The following is a 24,569-nucleotide window of genomic DNA, read 5'->3' as shown; positions in this document are numbered from 1 at the left end:
CTTGGATTTGCTGCAGGCTATAAGATAGCAAATTGTTTTAGTGCAAAACTAATTTCATATATTGGCTGCGTTCAGACATCATGAAAAACTACAGCTTATAAACAATTGTTTGATTAAACTCTAAGCTAGTGTGATGTCTGATTGCTGGATGCCCAAGAAACTGTGGTTTGTTGGTAGGTGGTAAAATGGGATTCTACAACATGGTTTGTACTTGATTTGTTAACTGTGCTTTGTACCAATGATTGAATGAAGAAATCCTATTGGTTCTTGTAGGTTATCCAGGCTGTGTGACCATGGTCTTGGTATTTTCTTTCCTGACGTTTCGCCAGCAGTTGTGGCAGGCATCTTCAGAGGAGTAACACTGAAGGACAGTGTCTCTCAGTGTCAAGTGTGTAGGAAGAGTAATATATAGTCAGAAAGGGGTTGGGTTTGAGCTGAATCATTGTCCTGCAAAAAGTATCAAAGGTAATGTGCTAATCATTGTCCTGTAAGTATCAAGATAATGTGCTAATGAGGGTGTGGTACCTTTGATACTTTTTGCAGGACAATGATTCAGCTCAAACCCAGCCCATTCTGACTATATATTACTCTTCCTACACACTTGACACTGAGAGACACCGTCCTTCAGTGTTACACCTCTGAAGATGCCTGCCACAGCTGCTGGCGAAACGTCAGGAAAGAAAATACCAAGACCACGGACACACAGCCCGGATAACCTACAAGAACCAATGAACTCTGACATTGAAAGCCTTCGACAATATGAAGAAATCCTAATTTGTTCAGCAGCACTGTGCCTTTCTTAGCCTGCCATTTACAAGGGGGAAGCATAGACAGAAAACCTTGTATGCAGTCATATTCAGGTACAGATGGTGCTTGTGTGTGTGTGCTGTCAAGTCACATCTGACGTATAGCGACTCCATAGGGTTTTCAAGGCAAGAGACGTTCAGAGGTGGTTTGCCATTTTCTGCCTCCATATTGGCTGAGAGAGTTCTCAGAGAACTGTTACTGGCCCAAGGTCACCCAGAAGGATTTATGTGGAGGAGTGGGCAATCATAGAATACAATCACAGAATCTTAGAATTGGAAGGGTCCAGTCCACAGTCCTCTAGTTTTCCCTGCAGAACATCATGGCGAACCCTGTCTAAAGCCTTACTGAAATCCATGTAAACAACATCAACTGCATTCCCTCCATCTAGTAAGCTTGTCACTTGATCAAAGAAGGAAACAAGGTTGGTCTGGCAGGACCTGGAGGGATATACCCTTGAACTAAAACGAACCGGCTTCGCCAGCTGCTCACACCCTCTTTGTGTCCCCCTGTCCTCTTCCTTCTGTCTTCCTTGTGTTTGTGTTTGTTCCGCTGTCAATGTTTTTGGCTCTGCCACCATCTCAAGAGCCTGGAATCAGTTCCTGTGTTCTAATGGCACTGAGTGCCATCTCACTTGACACCTTTGTGGATGTGCTGTAGTGCTCTGAAGAGTCTTGTTAGGGCAGGCAACCCCACTGTTGTCCCTTTGAATTGTCTCCCCTTCCGTATGCAGGGCCTCCAGGCTTCTGTTAATAAAAATCCTCCCCTTCCTTGATGTCATGGAGAGTAGCAATCCTTTCCTCCAGGTTCCGAACTTTGTCCTCTAAGAGCCCTATCAACTTACACTTGTGACAGGTGAAGTTCATCTTGTCCTCAGGGAGGAAAACAAACATGGCACACTCCCTGCAGGTGACTAGAAATGGTTCAGGAGCATCCATCATCACCCTCATAGAGTATTCTTCCATGCTAGAAATACCTTGAGGGAGGGGGGCTGTGGCTTAGCTGACGAGCCTCTGCTTTGCATGCAGAAGGTCCCAGATTCAACCCCCAACATTTCTGTTTAAAAGGACCATTTAATCTATTTAAAAGGATGATATGAAAGTCCTCTGCCTGAGACCCTGGAGAGCCACTGCCAGTCTGAGTAGACAGTACTGACCTTGATGGATCAGTGGTTGATTCAGTATAAGGCAGATTCATGTGTGTTCAAATAATGTGGGAAAGCAGCAGAGTGTTCACGCTACACCTCAGCATGACATAGTAAAACTTCATTAACATTAATTATTACAGATTTGGAGGCACAGCCACTTCATGGAAAATCCAGGCCCCAGGGTTTCTTCCTGATCAGATTACATGCTCACAAGCCTAAAGTCTACTAACAGTGGAAATATTTAAGCATATACACTAAAAACGAAATGTTTTGTTGGGCAATCGTTATTATAATGGCATTAATTTTAAAAGCATACAAAGGTCATCTTTTTAATGTGTTCTGAATGGAACCAAATGGCAAACTATGGTTTGTTATCTTGCCTCCAAGCCAGGATTCAACTGTAGGTTACAATTCTGACCTGTAGGCCAGAGAATAAACTGCCAGCCAGCATTTCACCTGATCAAGGTGTCATGACAAACTAGGGTTAGACAGAACTGGGAAATTGCCCATTTTCCAATGGCATGCAAGGTGAAGTGGCAGGAAACACATGAAGGGGAAGAATTTGTTGATCATTCTCATCACAATCAAACTGAGGTTTATTCATAACATCTAGGGTTGCCAGGTCCCTCTTCGCAACCGGCAGGAGGTTTTTGGGGTGGAGCCTGAGGGGGGCGGGGTTTGGGGAGGGGAGGGACTTCAATGCCATAGAGTCCAATTGCCAAAGAAGCCATTTTCTCTAGGTGAACTGGTCTCAGTCGGCTGGAGATTAGTTGTAATAGTAGGAGATCTCCAGCTAGTACCTGGAGGTTGGCAACCCTAATAACATCTGATTGCAGCCAAAGTGCTATTTAAATCCTTTGACAATTGGTCTTTAATGCTGATTTTTAGAAAACAAGTATCTATATTCAAAGTAGAAATTGTTATGAATGGAGACCCTGAAATCATGGCAAGTGTTTATTTTCACATGCGGGGTAATTAGATGACAGGGATTGAGTTCTGCTGGAGATAGCCCATCTAGATTAAATGTCAAATGGAAGAGACGAATGCTGGTCATAAAAACCTGATCATGGGTAGGGAGACGAGGGCTATATGCCAAATGACCTAATTGGGAGAGCTTGGAGTATCTCTCACAAGGAGCACAATTCCCACCTCTGGATTCGAGGAAGGTTTTCACCCAAGCAAGCAGAAGGGTTAAAAGGTGGAATTTTCCTTTGTTCTTTGTTCAAATACTTTGACTGGGTTCTGTGATTTAAGCTGGGACCCAAACTCCTCTGCAAAGGGGCAGTAGAGAGTTTGGGGATGCAGAAGAAGAAGGTAAGGTAACCTTCTTGTATTGTAACCTAGTTAGACTCATGTTTATGTTTTCTTTTCTTAGATCTTTACCTACTAGGCCTGACAGCTATTTTTTATGTATGTGCTCTAGTTTAGTCTTTAGCAATAAAGTTTCTTTCACGTTTAAGAAAGCAGACTGTAACTCAAATCCACTCACATGCTGAAGACTGCTCTTACACGCTAAGGTCATGCATACATGGGGGGAGTTAAAATAATTGGAAGGTCTGCCCTTTGTACTTGTTCAGAGGCAGCCTTACCAGGGTTCCCCAAGGGATAAGTTACATGACAGGCTGGGTTTTATATCTTGGGGTGGTGGTGGCACTGAAGAGGAACTTTTACATGAAGGCAAACATGCAACATGCATGTGAGAACACGAAGACCCAGGGCGGGTTTGTTACACTAGTATACACAGTAACCTAGGCCAGAGTATGCCAGGAATTAGGAAGAGTGCAGGGAATCATCTGCTCAAGGAGTCCCTGGGGTTGATCCAATGTCAATGAACTGTTAAAAGCTAAGTACTGGTCTACTACACTGCATAGGTTCCCTTCATTAGCCCCTCAAATTGCAAAGAAATCAACAGATTCAAATTCAGACAAACACACACAATAATGAAAATCACAAATATGATTAAAGTGACATAAAAGAATACAGAATATACCATTAAATCAAAGGTCCCTGCATGGTTCTAAAAGGTTTGCTATAAAATCTGCCAATCAGATTTCATTCACTCTACAGCTCAGACCCATGTTGCCTACACATCACGTTATGTTTTACTGTGAACTGCATTAAATTGACATTGAATCAATGGGATCACCACATGCCCAGTTCTTGATAAGGAAATCAGTTCAACAGACATCAGTTCAAAACACTCATGTAGTTAAAACTACAGTCCTGCTGGAGTGACTTGCTGAATCTGTGGTACAGACAGTGTTAACATATTCTTGGGATGAATGAGCAAGAATTATCAGATGGTAAAATACAGAGGTTAGAACAACATTGCTTTGTGCAGTGCTTCATAAAGCAGCTAGAAATTTGTTATTTAATCAGGCATTGCTATACATTTCAAAATGGTTAACAGTATGACTGCCAGATGGCCCACCCATAGTCTGTGCTATTGCATTTACCCCATTCCCCTCATCTCTCCCTTTGCATATAAGTTCAATATGAAACAATGTTTTCTTTTGCTAGTATAAAATAGGTCATTTTCATGGAACTAAAACCAAATCAGAAGGGAAATCTTTTCCAAATGATTTCAAGGGTTACCCAGCAGCTACCTTTTCAAAATATCAATTGAATCAACAATGATTCTGCAGCTCCCCCACCCCAAAGTAATTTACTAGAACATGGTACTGGCAGAGTATAGTACAATGGACTGTAATGTAACATTGTACATTCTGTTGTTGCTCCCATAATTTCTCTTCAGAAACCCACATCAAGTTAACACAACTAGATAAGTAAACAGATGGTTTACTAGGTAAACATACTGACAAATGAACTCAATGAAAATTCTAGCAGGTGTCATTTAGAACTGCAATTTCTCCATTTGTTACTCATACTTGAACTAACACATAGAAAGTTAATAATATATAAAAAACATTACACTATGCAGTAAATGAAAGCACTATTCCAGTGCCTCAAACTAATACCAATTCAGACATTCACATTTTCTCCACGTGAGGTAACTGGGACATCCTCAGGGATTCCTTTATGTGAAAGACATTATAATATGACCACTGACATCCTTGGATACAGACTCAGCTTCCCAATAATAATTTTCTCAATTATGGAAATACATTTCTCATCTGCTGTCATCATAAGAATCACTCATCAGAATCACAGGTCACACATTACATTCTACACAGAATGCGATAGCTATATGGATTCAAGCTTTTCTGACAACCATGAGATCTAGGATACTTTAGCTAGGATTCACCACAGCATTTCCACAGACAGAATGGTTTCCACCTTCACAGTGTGACTATCTTGCCTCTTGCCTCCCTCTGAAGCCACAAATGCTTGCATTCAAGGTTTTGGCAGGAGGGGGGAGGCAAGAATGCTCCATGGGTGGAATTCATTCCATCCATGGAAATGCTGATTCAAGTTTTGTATTTTTAATGTAAAGGATTCTACATAAGAGAGAAGACACTCTGACATAAATATTTAGGGTTGAAATTAAAGTGTTGTACTGGGAACTTCTGACAGAGTAGGGAACAGTACAAAAACTAGTAACTTATTTCTGCCCCTGGCCCCATCCCTTTAATAATGCACATTTTATTCATTAGATATGGAAACAAACGATAATTAACTAAATGAACTTGATTTATCAGTTCTATTTCCCCCCATAATTTAAGAACAGCAAGATGAACACGAGCCTTGAGAGAAGGCAGACCAGTTTCTGCTCTCATCAGGGCAACCAGAGTCCTCTTAGGGAGGACCAGAATACGCCTTACTTTTAAATAATTTTAGGGCTGCGTCTATAAGAAAGCTTCCCTTTGTGAAATAAAACCTCAAAATGGACCCCACAATCCTTGTCGCAGATGACCTAATAGTTGCCAAATAGGAATCCCAATTTAGAGTCTTTGTATATTTATGTTATGTGTTATATTTGCTGATGGTGTTTTGTAATGGCCTATGGCCCTATACAAATACACATATTCATTCATTCATTAGATATGAACTCTCCCAAGAGTGGCATGAAAGATATAGCAGCATTTGTGAGAACAACTGGTCTCCTTGCGTTCTTCTCAAAATATATGTTTTGGCAAAAGTTCCCTTTCCCAGCCTCATATGACAGACACGCTTATATTCCTTAAGGGCTAATTTTTTATTTCCAATGAGCCCGTCCCTAGCTGACCTCCCTCCTACAGACAACTTTTCCTCATGCACAGTTGCTCCCATGTCCTGTTTGCTCAAGTGTTCTCCATAAACTCCCTTCAGTCTAAAACCATTCTGCTTTTTCTAGTTTTTATACAAATGACTGAAACAGTAACCCCAAATATGTATTTATTTGAAGCATCCCGGTGATTTCAGTAAAGCATGCTTCCAACTAAATTTAGGATCACACCATGGCTCTGTTTGATTTACAGATCTGTGTAAGTTATCCACTCCACTATTATTCATATAATGGATTTGCTGCACACAACAGCAACATGAACTGTACTTATTACATGTGCCACACATCACTGCTGAGATTTCAACAGGCTTAAATCTGTACCATTACTTCTCCAATTGTTATGATTCTGAATTTCTCTAAGCTATAGGAAATACTGTTTCATTCCACTGCAGTATAAAAATATGGTCTCATGCAAGAGAAAATTTGGCACACTGAACTAGCTAGACAAACCAGCTGGCCATTTATAATATTCTGCATTCAACTGAGCAATGTTTGCAGCATACCTACTTTGTTATTTTGCATGGTACACTATCATGAGGACAACACTGCACATGATTTTAATAACAAACTACATTTGGATACTATTGTAGTACAGCTGGGTTGTTCCAAATCACTAAAATATTCAGACACCCAGACTTTATTCTAAAGGTAAAGGCTACTTCTTCAGAGCTGCGTTTTACCTGTAAGGAACAGTGAATGCAGATAGCAACGAGATAACACATTTCAGCTTTTCCAATTCCTGAAAGTTTCAATTCTTCTAATTCCTTGACTGTCAGGTCCTTACTTTTTGTCTAGTGCCGCCTTTGTCACAGTTTGTGTGTAAAGTGAAGTTGGTCCTTTTAACAGGGCTTTTGGAGCATTTGTATGACATTGTTTTGTTGAGGTAATATTCTTTCATGATCTAGTCATATATATAATCAATGTATCTGGTACTTCTTAACAAGGCAAAATCTGTGGATATTTAAATCTAGAGACTGGAGTCATGAATGGATAAGACAGATCTCTCTACAAACCTGAAAAAGGCCCAGGTTTGCAGAAAGAGCCTGAAATCTTTTTTTTTAAATTGGGGGGGTTAAACCCCCCCCAAAAAATAAAAGCAGCTTATGTACCTTTAAGAAATTTGTGCCCTCTGCATTGGGTATTGTGGGGGTTGCTAGGCAGCTCAATAGTATACTGGCCTTAAAGTCTTAGTTTCTGACATGAAAAGGCAGGTGAAGAGGAAGGGCCCTTTTCCAGGGCTGTTTTGACCTTTGAGAAAAGGCTCATCAGGGCCAGGCCTGGCAGAAACCACCAGGTGATGCGATACTTGCCTGACTCACTCAGGAATGGCTGCTGGCTACTATTCAACAGCAGCCATCCCACAAAAGCCAGTGTGGTATAGTGTTTAGTGTTTCAGACTAAGATCTGGGTCACCCAGGTTCAAATACAGTCTTTCATGAAATGTCCCTGGTTGACCTTAGGCCAGAGTTAAAAATTCTCAGCCTAACCTTCCTCACAGGTAGGGATGCTAGTTCTCCTGCTATAGCAGGAGACCTCCCAGCATCCTGCTCCTTTACCCACTGATGCCTCAGGTGCTGGTGGGAGGAAGGAGAGGGGAACAGAGCTCACGCTGGTATGCTGACATCACTTCCGGTAAAAACCAAAAGCGTTGTCATGGATGCTCTAAACATTACAAAAACTCTATGGTAAAACTATAGTTTTTGTAAATTCTACTGTGTCTAATGATGTCACTTCTGGTTTTTACTGAGAGTGACATCAGCACATTGGCATAATGATGGCATACCAGGTCCTGTCCCCTATTTCTCCCAGGGATTGCTGGCTCCTCACAGGGTATTGTGATGATGAAATGAAGTTGAGGAGAATGATGTAAGCTAATTAGGATCCCTATTGTGGAGGAAGGAGGGGTATCAAATAAGTTAATAAATAATAAATATAGCTAAAGATAGTGGGAAGATAACAGATAGGTTTGTTGGTTGGTGGGAAGAGGAGAAAGAAGAAGGGAAAGGTTTCTAGGAAGAGTGAAAAAGGAAATGGTGCAGAGAGGGGGATATGGGGAGAGTGCAGTGTCCCATATAAGTCCTTGCAGGTTCACCACCATGCAGCTGGGCCCAGCCCAGTAACCACCACCACACAACCGGCCTATTGTTCTCTCAGGTGTATGCTGCCAGGGAGAGGGAAGGAAGAAAGCTTAAGACATTGGGGGCGGGTAAAGATAGGTTGGCCGGTGGGTGGGAAGCAGGAAAAGGGGAGAGGCTATGGAAGGAAAACAAGAAATTGTGGGAAGGAAAACAAGAAATTGTGGCCGGGGGGAATGAAATGCTCCTGTAAGTCCTTGCGAGTCCCCTACTTTTGTGTGTGTGTGTAGCAGAGTTTGTTTTAATTTTTAACTGTTCATGTGATTTTTACTGTGTTTTATACTATGTTAGTTTTTGTATTTTGTAAACTGCATTGAATGCCCTTGTGGCAGAAAAACAGCAGATAATGTTTCAAACAAATATTGGACTGATGTACGCACAGGTGACAGGGCTATCATGAGAATGGAATGAGCATTCCACATGGCCAGCTTCCTGAAATGTGGGGGGGGGGGAGTCCTAGCAGCAAAAGACATACCCCAAATTTCTGGTTGACTGCTGTTGTGCTCATCTAGAAGAAGCTGCATTGTCAAGTTCTCTTGTAGCTGATCTTCAGATAGTAAGGGCTCCAATGTGTTTCAGATATAGCAAAATCACAGTCATAGAAGGATAGACTACAAATAGATTAATTCTTTGAACTCTAATGAGAAATTATGTGTTATTTAAAAATTCTATAGCTCTTGCTACACCATTAATAAGACTTTAAGCCTCAAAGGAGTTATACAGAGTTGTCTCATATTTTGCAAATCATCATGCAGCTCTTCATAAGCTGTGTGGGCAGCTGCTAAGGGAGGTAAATAATCTCTACAGTATTTTGGTTGTGTATTTCCCATGGTGCATGAAAAGTGTTTATCTCCCAAGGACAACACTGTGCACTAACATTTCTGAGCACAGAAACAGAGCTGCTGGATTACAGACCTTAAGAGGAAGCAAGTCCCACTGAAATAAACACAACTTCCATTTAATGTATAACTTCAGGATGCTATGAGCTCCAAGGCACAACCTTCTGAGTGCTTATTCCCCACAAATTCCTGTCATGTGAGTGCTTGTGTAGAAGCAGCACTTGATAACAACCTAAATTTGCTAGTTCTCTGGAGACTCGGTCATTAATACCTTGTTTCTGTGGCACCCAGCAAAGAATGCCAAATGAATTCAGCAGCAACACACTTACCTCGGCATATTTTGCCACAGAGCTTGCTTCAACAGCGTAGACTTTTCTAGCTCCAGCTTGCACAGCAAAAAATGAAAGGATTCCTGATCCACAGCCAACATCTAAGACCACCTTAAAGCAAAAAAAGGGGGAGAGTATGTCACTTTGTAAAGTGTTGTTTATGTTCCAAGATTTTATAGGTGCATTCAGAAGGTATATGGCAGCACCCAGCAGCTGTTGCCAAATGTCTGTAGATTCTTTTGTGAAGCATACCATTAGAAAAACTTCTGGTTGGAAGTATGACTAAGTTTCTTCATTATATTTTCAAAGCAAGATGTTAGCACTGAATTCACACCGATGGAGAAAAACAAGGGCATAACTATGGTATCAGATTTGCTCCAAATGCTTTTTCGTAGCTGACAGTCAGTAAAACAAAGGACACATTGTAATGAAATCATAATCATTGTGCAGCATGGTATTCCCCATCTGGAAATGTATGAATTAACCATCATTTACTCTTATGAGAAACTTGTGTGGTTTCTTTGCCATAATTGAGAACCACCAGTAGCAAGAGCAAATATTTTGATGATTAAAATACCCTCTGATTTATTTAAAAAGCTCACATTCTGACTTGCATCATCATAGTTTTCCTAATATGGCTTACAACCAGATTAAACATACAATTAAAATAAAAATAAAAACAGCAGGCTAAACATCAATGAAGTACACAAAAGTTGCCCAAACCCTGGAAAAATAATGCCAGGGGTGAGCCTGATAAATTCTTTTCATTATCAGTGCTATGAGTTAAAAGTTACAATGTCAGGAACATGAGCTTTGATTTTCTTCTTTGTAAAAGAATTTACAAACTAGTAAAAGTAATCAAACATCGCAAGCCCCTAAACTAGTTACTATTTTTAATTAGAAGTTAACTTTTCCAGTCTTGCACAAGCAGAGTTAATCACTATCATTCCCAGCTAGAGCCATGATGAACCATACTATGGAACCATGCAAACGTAATCCCTTAAGTGACACCCTTTCCTTTATCAAAACCTAAACAGATGCACTTACAACATCCATCTACACAGTATCTTCCCATTTTTCTGAACTTTTAGTCTCTTTACACATTACAAAGTTCCTGTGTTTGTTCAGCAACGACACAAAGATGTTCAAGGAGAGTTGTGTGTCTCCCAGACTCAAGCATGTTCTTTTCCCCTTGCGACTGGGGTTGTGAGCAGAAGCAGCAGCAAGCAGCCATTCCTTCTGTATTGTTTTGTCCTCCTTAAGCCACCTGATGGAGCAGTTACTTGCTCCATTTACAGAATGACATTACTTACCATGGCTGCATGAACATTTTGAAGAGGATCCAATAACAGCTCTACAGAGTGGGTTAAGGAGGAGAAAGCAACATGTTGGGAAAAGCTGAAGTTGTTTCTGCCAAATGCCCCAGTCACAAGGAAAACACAAAACTCCCACAACATCAGCAAAGTATGCATTGCTCAACACATACAAGGACTTCGTAATGTGTAAAGAGGGCCTTAGTGCTAGAAACAGAGTTGTCCTGGAGTCTGGAAAGTTTTCCCTATTAAGAGGGTAGACAGTACATGGGAGCTTAGTATTTGTTTTTGGTTTAACTAAACCAATCCCATCTTCTCCCTTCTCCAGTGCAGGGAGACAGGGAAGTGGTATAGGCTGATAGCACAATGAGAACAGCAAGTATTCAGCTTATTTCAGGTATCCCAAAATAAGCATTATGAGATTTTTTTGTGATTTTTTTTAGTAACTCGACTGCATGGTTCTCGAGCGCAAACTTTGTAGATGACAACGGAATGGAATAATCAGAGTATGTTACATCCACAAATATCAAAGTATTATCCATAATTCGCATTATAATTGCAAACGAAGAAGAAGAAACGAAAAACTGTTAAAGTTAATAAAATAAAGAGCAAAAGAACTCTGTTGCAATGTCACATAAAATGAATTGTGAAAATGAATTCAAGTGTGTATTCTGTACTAGGCATGTACTGCCACGTGCCGTATGCTCTCGCTATTTGTATGCATGCGTGGCTTCAGTTTTACAGCGGTGTGTGGCTTCCAGTGTGTTATCTTCCAAGCGCAGACAGTCGAATTGACACCATCAGATGTTATGTGTGCTTCTGGTGATTTGGCAAGTAAAACACAGTGATTATCCATAATATTTCAACCTACCTTTGTAAATGATAGGCATTTATTGTTATTTAGAAGACATGTAAGTATTCTTATTTGATTACTGAACCTTGCTTTCTATTTTCCTGTCTATTAATTTTCTTAATAAAAGTAAATATAGTTGCTTATCTATTATTATTTTTTTAATTCCAGCATGGCTTCCACAGAGTCTCAAAAGAAAACAGAACCCATAGATAGCCCCCAAGTCCAAGAGGAAGATCTTAAGTTAGACAAAGCAGCGGCAATAGAGTAAGACGGAAAGACTAAAGATAACATCAATAAACATAAATGGTTTGAATTCCCCAGTCAAAGGGGAAAAAATCTTTCATAATCTTCAGAAATTATCCTCCGATGTAATTTGTTTGCAAGAAACTCATATTAAAGATAAGCATGATTTTTTTTACAATGTGGCAAATTAGGATCTTTTTTTCTGTCGGCTTCTATGAAGAAGTGAGGTGTCGCAACATACATAAGAGGTAATAAATTGACTGTTATAGATACATTGAAAGAGAACAAAGGAAGATATTTGATTCTTTTAACTCAAGGAGCCAACGGGAGGAAACTGACAATCCCACATATGTATGCACCATTGTAATGAATGGGTCAACATCTCAAAAGAAAACAGAAGCCAAAAAAAAAAAATTACGGATGAAGATTGTTCAACAAAACTGAAAAAAAGTCTGTCTTCTCAACATTTTTTTAAAGTTACAACTCAAATGGACTATATTGTAAAAGCTAGTTATGTGGTAGCAAATTTGACAGCAAAAAAATCAAAACCATTTACTGATGGTGAGTTTATTAAGCAATGTATGGAAAGCATGGCAGATATAATTTGCCCTGATAAAAAGGGGATATTTCTAAAATCAGTTTGTCTCACCAGATTATAGCGAGGCGAATTGAAGAAATTGGAAAATCTATCGAAAGAGGTTTGGAGAGTAAAGCTGCTAATTTTAAATTTTATGCTTTGGTGATGGATGAAAGCACTGATGCTACACATACGGCTCAACTTGCCATATTTATTAGAGGTATTGATGACAAATATAATGTCACTGAAGAAATGGCTCCTTTAGTGCCATTAAAAGACACAACCAATTCAAGAGATTTATACGAAGCAGTAAAAAATATGTTAAAGCGGTTTTCTTTGTCTATTGTGAACATATCTGGTATAGTTACTGATGGTGCCCCGGCGGTGGTAGGTAAAAAAGAGGGACTTGTAAAATTAATAGAAGACGATGCAATTGCCACCCAAAACTCACATTTAACGAAGTATCATTGCATAGTACATCAAGAAAATTTATGTGCAAAAGCTTTAAAAATGGATTAAAAAGGTAAGGTATAGGTCCCCTGTGCAAGCACCGGGTCATTCCTGACCCATGGGGTGACGTCACATCCCGACGTTTCCAAGGCAGACTTTGTTTACGGGATAGTTTGCCAGTATTTTCAAGGATGAAGCACATGAAGAGTAAAATTAGAACCAAAATATCTGATGAGCACCTTGAGAACTCACTAAGAACTGCAACTACTTCCATCAAACCAGATATTGATGCATTAGTTTCTCAAAAACAATGTCAAATATCCCACTAGTTTTATGGTGCCCTTTTATTTTACTTTTATAATAAAAATATTTTAAAAAGTAATGAAGTTTTATTACTTAGATATGTCTATTTTCTATATCAGTGATTGCGAACTTGTGACCTGCTCAACGATTTTAAAAGTCCCTCCAAACGGGGCAGCGTATAATTAGAATTATTATGCAAGGACTTTTGTTGCTTATCTGTGGTGGTGGATAACACGAAAATTATGCACGGACCTTTTTTTTTTTGGGCATCAGCTATCATTAGTGACAGTGCATTTTATGTGTAGCCCAAGACAATTCTTTTTCCAATGTGGCCCAGGGAAGCAAAAAGATTGGACATCCCTGGTTTAGAGCACCACCCCAACACACTTATGTCACTTCCTGTTTCATGCCAAAAGTGACATTGCATGTTGGCATGATGTCAAATATGTTGGCCATCTTCCCAATTTCTCCCGCTAGAGTTCCAGCTAGGGCCAGCAACCCTTGTGCCAGAATACTGTAGAGACAGTCTATTATCCAAAAAAACCACATGTACAGTTGTGTTGGCTACAGAAGACAAAGGACCATGAACACCAGCTATTCTGCAGCCACAAATAGGAGAACCACAGTTGTATTCACAATACTCACTCACTGGATAATGCCCAACTGGTCAAACAGCAGTAAGAATCACCCTTAAGTCATAAAGGAAGAATGATTAAAGCTGGTCTTTCCAATTTCATTATATTGGATTTGTTACTTTACAAAACCCTTACTGAAATAATATAAATGATATGTACAAACTGTACTGTCAGTTCGTTCATCATGATCTTGCTGTTGCTCTGCATTCAATAAATGTTGAAAATTGAGACAAGAATAGCATCACTAGTATCCCATACCAAACCCTTGGCTACATTCATCATGAAAGAGTTTTGTGCAAAAGCCCATTGTAATGAATGGGTCAGACCAAGGAATGGTCAGTAAATCCTGTAATGGATCTCTCTGTAACACCTGTTTTTGCTATTAAATATATGAATCAAATACAAACACACAAAAGTGTGATTCCTGGTTGGAACTCCCTCCTGCCAAGATTCCATTAATCTTCCATTTTCACTGGGATCCTGTAAGCAGGCATACTTCTTGAAGGGAAGAGGTATGGCTCCAGCACAATAAATGAACAACATCTATGCATTCATTGCTCACAACACCAAAATCTGATTAAGCCTTAAGTCAAACAAGCATACAGTAATGAAAGCATTCAAGTAGATGCAAAAATTACATTTGCTTTAAAATATTTGATCAATAGTATGGTCCAAGGGGAAGGATTGTTCTAGAATGTGGGCAACTGGAGTGTTTAAAAACATGACTTCAAAAGGCAGCTTGAAGATGATATCTCTGATGTTCAGTAATACTAAGAAGACCTTACTTGACAACTTTCTAACGAGTTATTGAAACATTTATAAAGTATGAATCACTTTATGACCCAAGTGTCAGGTGCACTGGTACGCAAATATGGCAGATGACTAGGCTGGCTCAATGAATAAATAATTTTCAATGTTACAGCAGCCTCACAGAGGATCAGTATGTAGAAAAGATTTCAGCAGCACTGCACATGTGAGACACCATATTTAAATCCTGCTGTGCTGGCATGCAAATATTTAGAATGAAATGTGCCAACAGCTCAATCAGCTCGGCAGCAGAAGATGGGGCATTATGCTTGCGTTATAACATTACAGTCAGCACTGCAGGCAGATAGGCCAGTGCAAATGTTTGGAATTAGGCTGCCAGGTTCCTAACAGAGCTTACCTTATCTTTAAAATCTATGTGGTTCTGCAGTATTGCTCTGTGATACGTGGCCGTCCTTACAAAATCCTGCATCATATTCTGTTGTTGGGACAGGCAGCCATAAAACTATAAAGGAAATAAGGGGGAAAAAATAAGGAGGAAAATGTATAAAAGTTTGTTTTCTACAATCTGCCTGCTGAACTACACAAAGCAAGGGTAAAAGCTTCACGGTAAAAGCCCAAGTCAGCATTCCAAGACAGCTGATCAGGAAGTGAAGTAAAACTGGGAAATATTGAATTTACCTCTGATAGGATTGTGATGCAATGGACTGCTACCTGAAAATATTGAGCTGCAGAGGATTCTTCTGTTCTCTGATTAAACACAGAGTGCTCCTTCTTCTGATTCCTGCAGTTCTTCAGTGCATTTGAAAACATGCTATATTCTGAAACAGAAACAACAAAGCTAAAACTATAGCAGTTTAATGCAATAGCATAAATGGTAAGCAAGATAAATTCACAGCGGGTGTGGCTTGGACAACTAAAAGAAATGGCTTGTATCATATGACAGTGTCAGTGTTACTTATATTAAACAACTGTTACCATCAGGTTGGAACTGCAGGCAGTGACACAGAAGGTAATTGAATGAGCTATTCCAAATACAACTCAAAAGATAACATTAAATATCTTATGTAACCAACATTCTATTAGTTTGTTTTATTCTGTGTTGACTAATCTATCTGTTCTTTTTCTTAAGACAGAGTAACTCATCAGGGCGATGAGCTTTTAGAGAAAAGAGACAGTAGCTGACCTGCAAAAGGTCTCCTTTCTTTCAATTTTGTTACAACAGATGTTTCCTTAACACCTATTCACCCACTAGTGAAGGTACCTAAAGTCACTGCAACACTGTTGGAAATTTTTTGTGTGTGTGTGGAGTTCTGAATTTGGTCACAACAAGCAGTGTTAAGATTGTCAGTTGGAGCTCCTTTGGGGGACTAATGCTGCTTTGGTGACCACTTTGCCTACGTATATGTAAGATCGTTTATTTCTTGCTCATATTTATAAACAAATGACATTTTGTGATACCTGTTTCTAACAGTCCTATAGAGAGTTACTCTACTTTAAGCTGATTCTGTGTAGAATTGCACTGTAATTTTTTTTGGGCCATCAAGTCACATCTGACTAATGGTGACCCCTGGTGGGGTTTTCAAGGCAAGAGACTTTCAGGGGTGCCTCCATGTCACAACCACAGTAATCCTTGGAGGTCTCCCATCCAACCTGGCTTAGCTTCTGAGATCTGATGAGATCAGGCTAGCCTGGAGCTATCCAGGTCATCCAAAAGTAAAAAGTTCTGGTAGAAGGATGCCTTGAGACTTCTCACTACTTATGGAATTGGAAGTGCAGAACAGTACTACAACATAAGCAACAGTACCAGTAAACTATTCTACCCTTGTCTGACTTGCAAGTAGATGTGTACAACTGCTTCATGATAGGATTTTTATTGACTAGAATTACACATAGAGACCACTCACATTAACACAGTAATGAGAAGCCACCCTAATAGCCCAATAGGCACATTTTAAAATCTGTGTTCAATGAGTCGTAGTCCCACATTTGCAATTCAAGACTTAATGCACAGCACATGAAATAGTAGTATATATTTCTTCTTTGGAGGTTTTTAAGCAGAGGCTAGATAGCCATCTGACAGCAATGCTGATTCTGTGAACTTAGGCAGATCATGAGGGGGAGGGCAGGAAGGGATGATCAGTGCTCAGCTCTCATGGCCCTTTCATGGCCCCCAGGCACACCCAGCAAGATTTCTCTGTCTTACCATAGAGAGATGGCATAGAAGTTGTCCAGATAAACTGTTCAGAATGTAAATTTCTCCAGCTCATATTGCTTTGCTGTTCTCCAAAGCAAGCAAATTTCCCCCATTCTTCTCCAGCTCAGAATGAAATTTTCTGCATGCACAGTTGAATATTCAGCACACCAGACACCCAAAGCCAGCTGTTCTATAGCTCCCTTCTCAACACTTCTTTAATATTAACTCCTTTCCTTCACAAAACTATCATTGATTGCTATAAATTATGCATCCAGGCCATAGGGCCAAGAAGATTTTTGTTCAGTGGGTTCGGATTTGGATCAATTCTCTTTACAGTTCCTTGAAAACTGTTGTTGGTACCCCCACAGCTGGGTTTAAAACTGCTGCTTGTTTCTGAATGAGCTTGTTCTTTTGTCGAGAGAGGGGTATAGATTTCCAAACAGCTGTCCACCATGGTGCTATTGTGGATTGAGTACTGAGCAGATGAAATGAGATGATAGCTCCCAGGAGACAGTAAGATGGTGCTGCAGCATGTGCATCATTAGCACACCAAGTTGGGACAGAACTCTCAGAACATGGATGATTTTTTTTCAAATGCCTTCTGAGAAGGTTCAGTACATATAAAGCAGATGTCACATGCAGTCATTACAAATACATACAGAACAGGCTGGATAGGTTTATTAATACCTATAGGATTAATTTATTTGTTTGTGGAAAAAAATTTCTGTCTTAGCACTTCTTCCAATACTACTTTTCCTTTCCCTTCATTCTTAAAGCCAGTTCAGAGAAGAGGCTAAAAAAGAGTTGCAGATATGTATTTTTGTAATACAGTACCTCAAATGGCTGTATATAGGGGTGGGGAACGTCAGGCCTGGGGCCATTTAAGGCCCACAAAATCATTTGGTCTGGCCTTTCATGGGTCCTGGCAGATCTCTAGCTCAGAAGGATGTAAGACTGGTGATCCACCCCCTCATGTGGACAGGAATAGCCTCTATTCAAGGCAGATGTAAGTTAGTTTTGCCTAGAAAAGGAACCTTTTTCCTCCTTGCAGAAGAGTCATTAGCTATGAAGCTACTAGGACTGCCCAAGAAACAGTGTTAACCCTTTCCCACTCAGGCCATGGATAAATCTATTCCCTCTGTACTACAAGAGGACTGGGGGCAGAAGTGGCAACAATGGAGGGGTTAAAGGAGGCAGGGCCAAAATGTGTGTGTGTGTGGGAGTTCTTAGCCAGTGTGTCCTCATTTCATCCCTGCAGGCGGAGGTAGCAGTAGCCGGCTGTAGAATCCGGCCCCGACCATGTGGAGCAGGAGAAACTCTGGTGTGCAACTGGATGGCTACACCTGGCTAGTGCAACAAACCATCCTGTGCCACCAGGTGGGTGAGTGTGCCACTGGTTGGATGCCTGCCCGTGGGGGGGGTGGTCATCTGGGGCAGCTGCCTGTTTGGGGCTTGGTCGGCTAATTTTTAAGTTGATAATTTTGTATGGCCCTCAAATTATGTTATAAATATCCAAATGGCCCTTGGCGGAAAAAAGGTTCCCCACCCCTGCTGTATATCAATGGGAATGGCTCCCAATTTTTTCCTATGTGTGTATTTCAGAATGATCAGTAACAGATTTTCAAGTGGCTTTCCTACAATATGATTAACAATATTATCAACATCCAAAAGAGATATATCTCCTCCTCAGCAGCCAATGTGAAGAATGTGGACGGGGGGGATTTCTTACCATATAGAACAGAACAGAAATTTCCCACTTCCTAGTATCTGAAAATTTGATCATCACAGTTTCTCCACCCCTCTCAAGTTCTACAGGAGTCTAGATAACTCAATAATTGATGGTAAACAGAAGTGCTAGCTACCAAGGCCAGCCAAAATTCATCTCTCCTCTCTGGTGACACACTTAATACCCAGACAGCACAGATTCAAGAGATAAGTAATTGTAAATGGTGTAGTAATTATAGTGCAAGACAGGCAGCACATTCCTAAGGGGGGGAGAGATTTCCGCAGCGGTCAGGAGTGGCACAGCTGTCTCCTAAGAGGCTTCCTGGCCACCATGGAGGGAAAAAAAATGTTGTTGGAGGGGTAAAAAGCAACAAAATGCCGTAACGTCCCCATAGGGGAAAGCAGGGCTACGCCACCTAAAAAGGTGGTGTGGCCATGCTGCCGCAGGAGGGCGGGTTCCCAGGGTGAACGGGACCCCCAGGATTGCCCCAGGAATGCCTCCTGGGACAACAGCGCAGGGACTTGCACTAGGTGGATGACAGCAGGAGGTTGCACTGGCAGAGAAAGCTGAAACATCCCCATAGGGGAAAGAAGGGCTACGCCACCTAAAAAGGTGGTGCTAGCACAGGAGGGGGGGCATCCCTGGGGCAAAAGGGGCTAGGAAGCTGCCTAAAGGCATCTCTGCCCCTGGGAACAGCACAGGAATGCCTTCTGCGATGCCAGTTCAGGGACTTGCATTGGGTGGACGCAAGCGGGAAGCTGCGCTGGCACAGAATGCCCCCCATGCCAGCGTTAGTGCCCATTATCATGGGATAAATGGGCACTTACGCCGGCACGGGGTCATGTCAACTCCTGAGCCAATTCGCCCCTCCTTAGGAATGTGCCCTTAGACTGGTGTGACGGATACAGGGTTAAACCCTGAGACTTGGTAACTGTCAGCCAATGCCAGCAAGCAGTGGGCAGAGTCTGGAAAGCTGACAGGCTTCTTTTTGGAGGGAAAGAAGAGATCTTGAGTCTTTGGCTCTGAGCTCCTGAGCTGTGTGGTGGTGTGGAGAGACTCTGAGAACACTTGTTCAAATACTGCCTAGCTTGTGTAGAACCAAACCTGAGTAGTGACAAGGGGAAGATTGTGGCAGTGTGTGATAGCCCTTTCTTCAGTCACTTGGTGGGAGGTGGCTTCTGAAACAGGGAGACTCCTAACTCAGTGTTTTGGGGAAGAGAGATTTGTTTCCACAGGAGGTGGGCAAATCTAAGGAGTGGGAAAGGTTGTGAATGAACCTCCACTCCCTGATATTTTGTGTGCTAAGTTAGTCTGAGTCTACACCAAATATTTTGAGTCAATGAATGTTTTAAATAACATCTGAGTATATTACTGAGTATCCTGAAGGAACTGAACTAACTAAGAACTGTGCCTGTAACCAACTAAGATTTTGAACTACCAGTAACCATTTAAGCTTTGTGCCTCTCTAGAAGAATAACCAACAATCTTACAACCTTTATGTAAATAACAAACATCCTTTTATTCATTCTTTTAAATTCAGCTTCAGCCTCTAAGCCTTTCTATATCTACTTTCTATTTCTACTCTCCTCACAAAAGCAAGGGTGACAGACTGTGGGGTAGAAAGAGTATTAAATCCTCCTCTCAGCTACTGGCAACAGGGAGAAATTTGTGAGGGTCCAAAAAGGTAGGGAAACAAGAACAGAAGCTCCTTCCCCACTCCCTTACAACTGGGAACATCCAAATTCAAACACACTCTGCCATTACAGCTGACCGAGAAACACTGGGCCAGAAGTAAGAATTACCTCTCACTCTTACCTATCTCACAGGTTTGTGAAGAGTTTAAAATGAGGGGCCATTAGACACACTGGCCCAAGTATCCTAGAAGAAGATTGAAATAAAATCTAATAAATAGTTTGGAATTAAACAGCATTTCTGTTAGATAGGGAATACTACAAAATAGTAGGTAGGCTATACATTCATTGGTTGAACTGTTCCAAACAGATGACCATTGTCTTCAAAAGATAAGTGTTTAGCTACTAGACATTCAATTTTATGACCTCCTTCATACTATTCAGATGTTGAACACATGTTCTACAGGAAACAGGGAATACTACTGATGATTTATGGTTGTCTAAATGCTACAAGCAAGAAGGCCAAGAATATCACCATTTTGCATTCATATAGGCTAGCTGTATGTCATCATAAAGACAGAGGAAGTAGGAGCCTGAATATCCCAAAAAATATAAAAATCTGAAATCATACACAGATGAAATTTACATCAAAACCAATACAAATTCTTCTCTGTACACCAACTGAGAGTTGTAGATGCTTATCTTCACAGATATTTTTTCACAACTGAAAGTCAAAGATTAAAGTGGCTTACTCTAATCTATATTATTTCCTCTCTTTAATTTAGGTTTGCACAACCTATTTGAACCTGTCATACTGAACAAAGCCTACCAGACATGTGTTGTGTCTTGTCAGATGGCTGACAATGCTCTCCCCCACCCCATTTTTAGAGCCCCTAGACTCACCACAAGGTTAACCTGGAGACTTTGTGTGGCTAGGGTCATCCAGTTGAATCACAAGTTGTACAGGCCTGCTGTAAACATTGCAAATGATTGCTTATGTCTTTTCTATTTTTTAGACATCAAAGCTGAATCAGTGGTCAACAGGCCCCCAAAAACCTCCCACTGGTGGCGAAGAGGGACCTGGCAACTCTATCCAAGGGAGAAAATTTATATAGCACAAAGTTATGACCTGGATAGCCTAGGCAAGCCTAATCTCATCAGATCTTGGAAGCTAAGCAGGGTCAGCCCTGGTTAGTACATGGATAGACCATGGTTGCTACATGGAGGCAGGCAATGGCAAACCACCTATGTTAGTCTCTTGCCTTGAAATTTTTTTAGTTTCCAATTATTATTAAATAAAGTTAATAAAGCTACAATAGGTTATTTGATATATGCAGATCATGCTCCAATCTATTTAAATTTAAATATTGAATATAGAAATAGAGGCTCCTGGATATTGAATGACCGTACTGTCAAGAAGTTAGAAGATTTAAAATTTTATTTTATGGTAAATAACCAATTGGAGTGTTCTGCATTCGGTATATGGAATGCAGCCGAAGCATATTTTAGAGGACTTGCAATAAGTACGTCAGCATATTTAAAGAAAGCAAAAGACGTGGAAAGGATAAGGTGTATACAAAAAATTGAGGAGTTAGAAAATCAACATAAAAAAGAACCAAAATAAAGAAATATTATCAGAAATTTAAAAGGAGAAATTGAAATTCATACTAACGCTATTAATAAGCAAGTGGTTTTTACAAAACAAAAATATGTTGAGAATGGGGATCAAGCAGGAAAGTTATTAGCCAACAAAGGAAAGTCACAGCTAAACAAACAATACAAAAATTAAATTAAGGGATGGTAGTATCTGTTACAATACCAAAAAAATTATAAAAACCTTCGCAGAATATTATCAAGATCTGTATAAATTCGAACAGCCCAACAAAGGAGATATAGATTATTATTATTTTTTAAAATTAAACCTCCCAAATTATCAGATGAAGATAAAGAGTTAATAGATAAAGATATAAGCTTACAGGAACAAGAGGATGCAATTAAAAAGTTAAAAATAAAGCACCTGGCCCAGAAGGTTTTATTTCAGAATTTTATAAAGAGTTTCACCAGTTAATTAATACCCCGTAGCTAAGACAGGAAGATTTCCGGAAGCATGGTCAGAGAGCATTATTATTGTTACTCCTAAACCAGCTAAAGAGCCTACATCCCCTGGATCATATAGATAGAGAAGCTTATTAAATACAGATTATAAAATACTTACTACAATTATCTCTAACAGACTGAAACAAATATTAGAAAATCTATTTCAGCTGATTGAAAAGAAATTTAGGAAAAAGCAAAATAACAATGATAACATGATTATCAACACCTTAATGAGCGCTTGGGATTGGATTAAAAATAAATTAGTTTCAGAAAGATCCTTATTAGCGTCAGTAATAGCTGATATGTAAATGGAAATATAGGTACACAAACCTGGCTTAGCTATAAGCTAAATGATCAGGATAAATATAAACACTGGATAAAAGGATCACAAATAATTGTTTACTCCAATTTAACAGAAGAAAATAAAAATATATTAACACATTTCAAATGTCTTCAAATTAAAAGCTATTTACTGTAAATACATTAGTTAAAAAGGCTAAGTTACTACTACGATCTCTCAACAAGTTCGAAAAACTGGTGGTTTCAGGTAAACTATGAGTAATATTTACACTGTTTTATTACAAAAAAGCAGAACGACAATAAATAAATATGAAAAATGGAATAAGAAGCTTGGCTATGTGTTAAAACAATGACAAATGGGAATTTATATTCACATAAAGTTGAAATTTCACAATAAGATCAGAGAGAATCAATATAAAATGGTATATATGTGGCGTCTATCCCTTACTAGGATACAGAAAATGTCAAATTCAGTACATTAAAAATTAGTACACATTACAAGGGAGAGAGACGGGGGGGGGGTACAACGCTGCTGTATTTAACGTTACTCACACGTGCTGCAAACACCTTGAACTGGCAGAAAGGATTTTTTAAAACATATTCAGAAATTTCATTTATACTACACACCTTGGCATCGCAAATCCTACTTGAAATCCTTAAATACCCTTAAGGCAAAAACACAGCTAAAGCAAAAGATTACTGACAGACTCCAAACAATTTAGCCCAGTTGTCTGGTTCCAACATATTGCACCATTTGGTGATTTTAAACTTCAGATTGGCTTTGAATAGTACTTAAAGTTAGGAGTCTGGAATATCACAATAGCTTTAACTATGCAATTTCAGTCAGTGTGGACCATAATATGTAAAGGCTACATGGCCAATATTCTATATTAGGACAGGCTACATGTCTGAAGGGTAATGGAGGACCTTCGTAATTGTGCAAACTTGACTTGCTTAGAAAGAATCTGCTACAAACCTTGTTTCAAGTTTGAAACCTGTCTACTTTATACTAGGTCAAATTCTTTTCCAGTGGAATAAACACATAGCATTGGATCCAAAGTAGTCCTTCCACAAATGGTAGGCACTTTTGCCAGTTCAAGAACAGCCTGTGATTGTTCCTTCAAACAGGTCTGTGCAATCAGATATTGCCAACCCAATTAAATGTCCAATATTTCTGGTTATCAAATTGGATTGGCAATGTCTAATGTTGAGATGATTCACAATTTCAATATTTCCACTCCCAGTAATACTGGAATTCTTTCAGGGGTCAGCAGGAACAAATGGTGACGAGGGAGAGTGCCCCAGAGGGTCCATGGTGTACCAGCCCTCTACATTTTAAAGGTCATTTTCTGCAGGTGGAAGACCTGGCCTCTAGCATCTGGAGGCCAAGTCTAGCCACAGAAATCATGGCCCTTTAAAGTTAAAAGGACTGATGTGCCACAGAGCACTTGGGGGGCTGGGGCATACTTCCTCCCCCCCCCCACTCCTGCTGCCTTGAGAGGGTGGCACGTTCAAAATTATCATTTTAATTTCCTTTGGTAAGTGCAAAAAGGGCATGATAACCATTTTCACTACATTGGGAGTATTGCTTATTAAAACAGAAATTTTCCCCAAACAACTTTCTGGAAAAATAACAAAACTCCCAATTTTAATAAAAAATATAATCTTGCCCATTTCAACTTTCATACCTCGTTCCAAAATCTTCCTAAGGGCTCCCTGAACTGTTTTTAAAGGGTACATATATTCCTGCTTTATTATACTATTATAAATTTTATTATGTTTCAATATTTTATATTTATTATACTATTTTTAGCGCATTCCCTAATTTTGTAATCCAGTATTTTGCACTTATTTTAATTCTGTAATCAGCCGTGAATCTTAATGAGAAAATATTTTGATTATTATTAATTAATAAAAGTCCAAGAATCACAGAATAATGCATTAAAGCATCTGTTTTAGCAACAAAGAACTGCAGAGAAGACAGACTGTCAAATTCATCT

The 24,569-nt window shown here is 39.8% G+C and overlaps 1 protein-coding gene across 2 annotated transcripts in view; it reads right to left on the bottom strand.

Annotated features, from left to right (window-relative positions):
* LOC130476222 (histone-arginine methyltransferase CARM1-like) overlaps window positions 1-24,569 on the bottom strand; it is a 98,393-nt gene that overhangs the window by 50,903 nt on the left and 22,921 nt on the right. Inside the window, exons 3-5 of one of the 2 annotated variants that reach the window (XM_056848118.1) lie at window positions 15,300-15,439; window positions 15,019-15,123; window positions 9,480-9,590 (exon numbers count right to left, since the gene is read on the bottom strand). In XM_056848118.1, the coding sequence (XP_056704096.1) occupies window positions 9,480-9,590; window positions 15,019-15,123; window positions 15,300-15,439 (356 nt within the window). The remainder of the gene's footprint in view (window positions 1-9,479; window positions 9,591-15,018; window positions 15,124-15,299; window positions 15,440-24,569) is intronic. The other variant, XM_056848119.1, reaches the window with a different exon arrangement.

This window comes from Euleptes europaea, chromosome 4 (genome assembly GCF_029931775.1).
Source record: "Euleptes europaea isolate rEulEur1 chromosome 4, rEulEur1.hap1, whole genome shotgun sequence".
NCBI lineage: Eukaryota > Metazoa > Chordata > Lepidosauria > Squamata > Sphaerodactylidae > Euleptes > Euleptes europaea.
This window is presented reverse-complemented; position numbering and strand designations above follow the sequence as displayed.